Genomic DNA, 8,372 nt, shown 5'->3' with positions numbered 1-8,372 from the left:
TGAGTGAATGGGAGTGACAGGTGTCTGTCGCCCCTGACTGTGCTGTCACTCAAACCCACACATTCAGACACATAGGCCAACCTGTATCACGTGTAGCCTAAATCAAAGAGATTGTTAACACACATGCACACATTTGATGTGTGTTTCCTGGCACAGTGGCCCACATTAATAAAAGAAGGCAAAGTAAATACCTCTGACTGTTCCGTAGGCCTATAGGCTATCCTTTGTCTTTCAACTGCGAAACCATGGAATGATACACCGTTTTCTCAGTCAGATTGCTTTTTGAGAAACACACAGTGGTAGTTTATTTTACATTCTGGCACCTTACAAATTGTTTACTGGATTTATAAATGGTGAATAGTGTTCATTGTTTGTTCATTTATAGTTTATTTAACAGTAGGCTAATAAACAGTTAGGCAATAATTTATGCCAATAACAATTAGGACTATTTGGGGGGAAATACATGAAGGCTACTAATCAACAGGATGAGATTTAGTAGGCCTAATCCCATAATTACTCATGAGTCAATAATCTCAACAATGCCGTATATGGTGAGAAATATGAATGCTGTGCCATCTGCATGTTAACTTGGTTATGACATCAGGTCATATCTCGTCCTCTGCTCACACTGCATTCTGATTTGGCAGCCGGGGGCGAGCCAGACAAGAGCCATCGTTGGATTTCTAGAAGAGATAGACAACGAGGACAATCTGTTAATCAATTAATCGTGATTAAGAATATAGAGTACTGTGTATTCCCTCTTCACACTGTCTTTACATTGATAATCCGAGTATGCGCACTGAACGCCATTGTCTGCCCGCGGCAAGAGTGAGAGCGCGGATATGATAGTGCAGGGGAGCGGCATACATTGACCCGAATCTCCGGGAACCGGAGAACAAGTGGACTCGGACACACATCGTTGGAAAGACATACTGGCAGACAGACAGCAACAGTTGTCATTGCTATGATCAGCTGAGCCAGTCAAGGCAAAATAATACATGTAAATGTGGTAGCCAATTGCGGAGAAGCGCTACTGTCGGATACGTTTGTTGCGCTTTGTGTTTGTCAACCTTGTTGTGATTTGGGGCAGGCTACCTGTCATTAGCTGTGAGGGAAAACGTGTTGCTTATATTTATCGTTTTGTTTTTCTGTCATTCGTTTGACATCATCCTATAGATTCTAGTTTTTCTCGGTTGGTGTGAATCAAAGCACCCAGTCGCTCATGCTGCGGTCAGGGAAATGGGCTGTTGCGTCTGTTAGTCAGACTTGACAACCCAGATTTTTTTTTAGGTGCCGTTTTGTCTTTGGCAAAGGGCGAGAAGTCCACTGCAGACAGGCGTGTCGGGGGCGATTCCAGTGACGGCTCGACTCTCTGCGGAGCCCCCATTTCAACAACCCCCACCCATTTTGCTCGGGTGCTTTGGATGGGGGGCAAGCAAAGTACGGCAGGGCGGCCACGGGGTGCTTTTCCCGGTGTCTCGACGGATGACAGCGCAGTGCCGCCCTCGGCTCACTTTGGCCACTACCGACCGAGTGGCACTATGGGGCTACGCAGCCGCTCAGTGAGTTCAGTGGCTGGGATGGGCATAGAACATAGTCCTGCGGTGCCCTTTGGGTTTTATACCCCCAGAGGAACTGACTCGGACAGGGCCGGAGGGGGGTCTGGCACTAACGCTGGCCATGGTAACGGCTACCAGGAAACAGGCGGCGGGCATCACACGGACGGTATGCTCTACCTGGGATCCCGAGGGTCGTTGGCAGACACCTTGCCCCTGCACATTGCACCCCGGTGGTTTAGCGCCCACAGTGGTAAGTGTCAACACATCCACCTCTGGCTGGCAGCATATATCGAAGTTATCAGGGTTTACAGAGGGATGCATTGACATTAGGCTAGATGTCATCAGCAAACTTCCCTACCATCCGTGGAACTTCATTCATTAATTTGTGAAGTGTGTGCGGCTGTGCAGGTCATGTATGTGTGTACAGCAGGCCACGAAGTCAGGGTTTATTGAGTGTCTGACCTCTTGTATGGTAGGATGTCTCCAATACCTTGTTGTGAGAAATGACGCTAATAAGCCATGTTCCCAAATCTAGCTCAGTCAATTGGCCTATGATTAGAGAGGAGGAGGGAGGGCCCAGCAGTATCATCCGCTTACCTCAAACCACAATATGTCTCACTGACTGGGCTTGTCAGGGCCTGAGCTGCAGAAAACTGAGGACACTGGCTCAGGTCCCCAGGCCCTCATTACCAAAGCCCAAACCAGCAGCCCACGGGAGGGAAACAGAAAGTTAGGCATCATCCAGATTGTTTGCCTCCCTTTTATCGCTAGGCGACCCCTGATATTCATGTTTATGTGACTGAGAAGCTTTCTGTGAGCAAGGCACTGGTCCTGCTTCGGGTACAGATTTTAGCCCTGTTTTCAAAACCGCTTTCTTCTGTCCACTCTGGTTGGGGGGTGGCTAAAGAAGGCTTAATGACGGAAAAGATAGTCAATGTATTCAGGTTTCAGTTTCACAGGATATTTATTCATGGGGATTGAAAAGTGAAGGCCATGCTAAGTAGACCAATGCCTTACACTGGTCTATTCTAGACCAACAGTATTAAAGATTTCCAGTAACTCCATTCCGAGCTCCTTGTCTATGTCTCTGATAGAGCACGTTTTGAGACGGAGACACAATCTTAAATTGTATCAATTTCAAACCCTCCAGTCTGTTATGGTCACACTCCTATCATAGTATGTAGTATTTTTTTTCTGGATATTTCTTATCTCAGTGGAGCATTTGTCAGACATCTTGTTGCCTTCAATTGATTTGTCAAACTCAATTGATTTGTCAAACTAGAAACAGTACTGTCAGTCTGCAAAGCATTTTAACACACAAAGACTTGTGTTGCCACCATGGTAGACCGTAGACAGTTCTGCTGCAAAATAAACAATAATGACACAAAGTCACAGAGCACTCCTATGACATTGGGATATACTGTACTTCTCCAAGGGTTTGATCATTACAAATGGGCAATTCTATGGGAGCAGAATTAGACTGGTCCAAGACAGCCCTTCTTATCTCATTATCAAATCATTTCTGGGTAACAATTAAGGAACCTACTCTGATTGTTTTCAATTAAAATGGTCAAAAATACAAAAAAATGCTTCTTAGGAAATAGCCATTTCTCAAGCAAGAATTTTGCTAGGACTTTCTGGGAGTGGTCTGAGTGGGGAGGCAGGCCACAACGCCAACCCACCAAAACACAAAAGAGTAATTATTATAATTTTCACAATTTCACAGTATTATTCCAACCTCGTAGTGTGGAAGAATAAGAAAAATCACTTTATTCACAAGGACTATTTTTAAACATTTCCCTGATCATTTTTCAAAAACTGATTTACAGGATGAACTGTGCAGATATGTTTAGTAACAGAATAAAGCTGTGTTACCAATTAATTATGTTACCAAACTTTGCACAGTTTTTCCATTGAATTAATATTTTTTACTGTGTAAATTGTTCAAAATAGTCATATTGCATAAGAGTTGTATAGTTTGTTCAACTTTGAAATCAATGGTTTTTGTTTGGCATACATTTTAAATGGAAATATCTGAGTCTCAGCATAATTCCGTTACAGTGGAAATGCACAAATATCACAGAGGCCTCTGATCTTCACCAACTGGACTGTTTTGCCCTGTCCTTTTCCTCAGCCTCCATGATACTGCATTGACACTCTATCAATAGTGTATGACAGTGCTGTGGGTGGGCCAGCTGAAATTTGGGTGGACCAAAAACACAACAGCTTATTTGCATGACAAATAATGTCCCGTTTGGACCACTGACAAGTAAATATTTTTGTTGTTGTTGCTCAATCTGATTGGTTGGGCCTGGCTTCCTCCGTGCCTACGCGGCTGGTGTATGACTGCCTGATAAACTTGATCCTGACAGGAAACCTCCTTCTGATAGTCAACTGTTTGATCTAGATGCAAGCAGTGAACAACACTGAGACAATTCTCCCTCCACTGATGCAGTTCCTAAACAGAGTCCTTTCTGCATTGTCACTTAGTGAGTTGTTCACCTACGGTTGTTGTTATGCACTTTCAGATGAAAGACCCTTTAACAATGGTCTGTGTAATATCTCTCCTGTGTTTGACCCACCGTGTTCAGTCACCTGTCACAGAGATAAATAATCACTCACTCACCGATGTGAGCTGAGCAGAGCACTGACTGAACTCTCTTTTAGCGGAAACCAATGTGATTGTTCTCAGATTAGAGCCATAAGCAATCATTCACTTGTGTACACCTCCATTTTAATTGAAACGTAAATAATGACAACGATAACACACACACATGAGCACACGCACTACTGTAGACACACACACTGATGTGGCTGGGTTTTAGTGGCAAGTCTTTTTGGAATGATGGGATTGTGGAACATATGTGCTAAACTGTCTGGCAGCACGATTCAACAATATAGGTCACTCATTTTATTTATGTTTTCCCATCTCCTCAAACACTGTCTCTCTCCCTTCTCCCATTAGCTCAGCACAGTGTATACAGAGGAAGAGGGACACACACACACAGTCTACACTGGATTGCTGAGAGAGGATTTCTGTTGCTGTGACAACCATGTTGCTTGTCACTGCTGTTTTCAAGATGCACACTTGCTTGCTCCTTGCTATCCCCACAATATCCTCACACACTTGTTTCCTCAAGAGACAGAGGGCCAGGGAGGGATAGAGGGAGAAAGGAAGAGACTGGGGTAAGGGGAGAGAGGGAGAAAGGAAGAGACTGAGGAGAGGGAGAAAGGAAGAGACTGAGGAGAGGGAGAAAGGAAGAGACTGAGGAGAGGGAGAAAGGAAGAGACTGAGGAGAGGGAGAAAGGAAGAGACTGAGGAGAGGGAGAAAGGAAGAGACTGAGGAGAGGGAGAAAGGAAGAGACTGAGGAGAGGGAGAAAGGAAGAGACTGAGGAGAGGGAGAAAGGAAGAGACTGAGGAGAGGGAGAAAGGAAGAGACTGAGGAGAGGGAGAAAGGAAGAGACTGAGGAGAGGGAGAAAGGAAGAGACTGAGGAGAGGGAGAAAGGAAGAGACTGAGGAGAGGGAGAAAGGAAGAGACTGAGGAGAGGGAGAAAGGAAGAGACTGAGGAGAGGGAGAAAGGAAGAGACTGAGGAGAGGGAGAAAGGAAGAGACTGAGGAGAGGGAGAAAGGAAGAGACTGAGGAGAGGGAGAAAGGAAGAGACTGAGGAGAGGGAGAAAGGAAGAGACTGAGGAGAGGGAGAAAGGAAGAGACTGAGGAGAGGGAGAAAGGAAGAGACTGAGGAGAGGGAGAAAGGAAGAGACTGAGGAGAGGGAGAAAGGAAGAGAGGGAGAGAGGGAGAAAGGAAGAGACTGAGGTGAGGGAGAGTGGGAGAAAGGAAGAGACTGAGGTGAGGGAGAGAGGGAGAAAGGAAGAGACTGAGGTAAGATGAGAGAGGGAGAAAGGGAGAGACTGAGGTAAGGTGAGAGAGGGATAGAGGGAGAAAGGGAGAGACGGAGGTAAGGTGAGAGAGGGATAGAAGCTTGACTAGTTCCTCTAACAGACTTTCTGTCACCAGTGTTTCACAGCCTGTTGTTGAGTGACAGCCGACAGACCTTTCTAATAAAAGGACACCACAAATGGACGGAGCTAAGGCAGTGGCGACCGTTGCCGTGGTGTAGGGACTAAATCCTGTCATCATACAGCAGAGACTTTCTAAAGATAAACCTTTGACATCAGTAGCAGGGGGCAATGGCCCCTGTCAATCAACTACACTGATAATGCCAATGGCTAGTAAGCATTACTGATCACTGGATGCTAGTCTAAATCATTAAGCATCACAAACCTAAATCACATTGTTTCTCACCACAGCATAATGGCCCATTCTGTCTTATTCGCTGTGTAATGATACCCCTTTCTCCCCGACACAATACACACCAGTGCCATTACACACCTCCCTCCTACCCATACTCTACTCCCGTCTCACCTGTATCTAAGGCCACATTACTTCCTGCAATCAAAGAGTTTAGCTAAAACAACAATAGGTCAGTATGTCAGCTCTCTCGGCCCCCTCCTCCCCCTTTCCCTCTCCAAGTCTTTGACTCTCTCATTCAGCTGTTTCCATGGAAACTGCTGTTCTTTCCGGTAAGGTAAAGAGTTGTCTGAGTTGGGTTTGAGTTGGATGTGATGTAATCAAATGGCTACTATCCATGTATGGGCATGATGTCCTGTATTCTGAACATAATGTCCTGTATTCTGAACATAATGTCCTGTATTCTGGACTTAACAGGTCTCTAGACACGCTCATACACTCCTCATTTAGTACCATCATTAGAGGGACAACCAACCCAGACACGTGGAAAGAAGATATACACAAACAAGGTCACTCATTTAATAAGATAATCTATGTTGTCTTGTCTACTCTAATGACCTGTGTAGACAGTAAACAAGCTATGTCCTTGACTTGACAGAGAGAGGGCTTGAAATAGCAAGGTGTTTGCTCTCCTCAGAGAGACAGAGGCTTTCTGGACAGCAGGTCGGGCAGGGTATTACAAGGAGCTAGTTGTCACCTTGCCTGCTAGAGGGAGACAGACTTCCCATCTGTACCCTTTACTTGTGTCTTATCCCCTCTCTCTGTCTTGCATCCCAACCAGCACCCTATTCCCTATATAGTGCACTACTTTTGACCAGGGTCGCATTCCAAATTGCACCCTATTCCCTATATAGTGCACAACTTTTGTAGAATCTTATGTAGGATCTTAATTTGATCACCCTGTTGCAGGATAACTTTTCTGCAATGTAGGACATGTAAAACCTGTAGTGTATTTGAAGATTTTCCCTTTTAAAAAATGTATCAACCCCTACAAAAATGTCCATGAATTATAAGCCACATAATTCACATTTCCTGTTACAGCAGGGTGATTTTCCTGCTGTAGCAAACTGGCTCAAATGTAAGATCCTACATCTGTATAAGGAATAGGGTGCCATTTGGGATGTGCACTCTGTTCGTCTGCTACTGTACCTCTCGGCTCTGTTCATAATGCTACTCCTGAACCTCTCAGTACTGTGTTTGTCTGGCTGGCTACCACAACTCCCCTGCTCCTCTCTTCCCTCCATCTCTCCCTCTACATGATAGTCTGAGCAAAGACCGATTCGGTCGAATGTCATTTTGAAAACATCATGAATTTAGGGAGAGATCTAGTCAGGAGAGTTTATTTTGTGTTTGTTTTTTTGTGTGTTCATTGCATTTGACTAATGAGCCAAGGAAATGCTATTAAAATATGAATCTAAATATTGATATTGTGACTTTGAAATCCAATGATCTGCTGGTGGTCTTCTTGTTGTGAATACTCCCTTTAGATAGTGTTCATGTTTATGGAATATTTAAGGGAACAGGTGGGTAGGCATCCTTGCATTTTAACCCACTGAAACTTACTTCTTACTTTGTTCTAATAATACATGTTGTTTAATGATATTCTGATCTATTTAAACCATCATGTATTATATACAGTGCATTAGGAATTTATTCAGACCCCTTGACTTTTCCCACCTTTTGTTACGTTATTCTAAAATGAATTAAATTGTTTTCCGCCCCTCAGCAATCTGTACAGAATACCCCATAATGAAAACACGTTTTTAGAAATGTTTGCAAATGTATAATTTAAAAAAACAACATAAACCTCACATTTACATAAGTATTCAGACTCTTTATTCAGTACTTTGTTGAAGCAAATTTTGGCAGCGACTACAGCCACAAGTCTTCTTGGGTATTGGCGCGGCAAGCTTGGCACACGTGTATTTGGGGAGTTTCTCCCATTCTTCTCTGCAGATCCTCTCAAGCTCTGTCAGGTTGGATGGGTAGTGTCAATGCACAGCTATTTTCAGGTCTCTCCAGAGATGTTCGATCGGGTTCAAGTCTTGGCTCTGGCTGGGTGTTACGAGAATTATGTTCTCAATGTTCATAACCCAATTCAATTAAACTACTCAGTCTGCAACCCAGGATTTGCAAGATACTGGTTGAATAAAACAGACTGAGGCCCAGCTATGATAGCCAAAATGTTTATTCACGAGAGCACTAGTTCGTTGTACAAAACCATTCATTTTATATTGGCTCCTTACGCACATACTTTCACACACAAACAGAAGGTATCCTACGCACATACTGTCTCCCTACCCAGCCGACATAGAGTATGGAGACCGTGAGAAGTACTCCCTGCCCTCTCCCAAATCTCTGTGGCCCCTAGCCAAGGTCGGCACCGAATTTTGCTCAGACAGTCTGTGTTTAAGATATTATAGAGACATATTGTACAATTATTTTGTTTTACCCTAATTCTGACTAAAACTACACACATCATTAATAATAATTTTATGA

General features: G+C 44.0%; 1 protein-coding gene across 4 annotated transcripts in view; it reads left to right on the top strand.

The window, feature by feature from the left end:
• Nucleotides 1–215: 215 nt before the first annotated feature.
• The window catches only part of znrf1 (zinc and ring finger 1), a 32,165-nt gene continuing 24,008 nt past the window's right edge, over nucleotides 216–8,372 (top strand). Inside the window, exons 1-2 of one of the 4 annotated variants that reach the window (XM_020456821.2) lie at nucleotides 216–299; nucleotides 1,291–1,809. In XM_020456821.2, coding sequence (XP_020312410.1) covers nucleotides 1,425–1,809 — 385 coding nt within the window. In that variant the 5' untranslated portion in view covers nucleotides 216–299; nucleotides 1,291–1,424. Of the gene's footprint in view, nucleotides 300–606; nucleotides 1,810–8,372 lie in introns of those variants that run through there. The other 3 variants (XM_020456819.2, XM_020456823.2, XM_020456820.2) reach the window with 3 other exon arrangements.

This window comes from Oncorhynchus kisutch, linkage group LG22 (genome assembly GCF_002021735.2).
Source record: "Oncorhynchus kisutch isolate 150728-3 linkage group LG22, Okis_V2, whole genome shotgun sequence".
Taxonomy (NCBI): Eukaryota; Metazoa; Chordata; class Actinopteri; order Salmoniformes; family Salmonidae; genus Oncorhynchus; species Oncorhynchus kisutch.
This window is presented reverse-complemented; position numbering and strand designations above follow the sequence as displayed.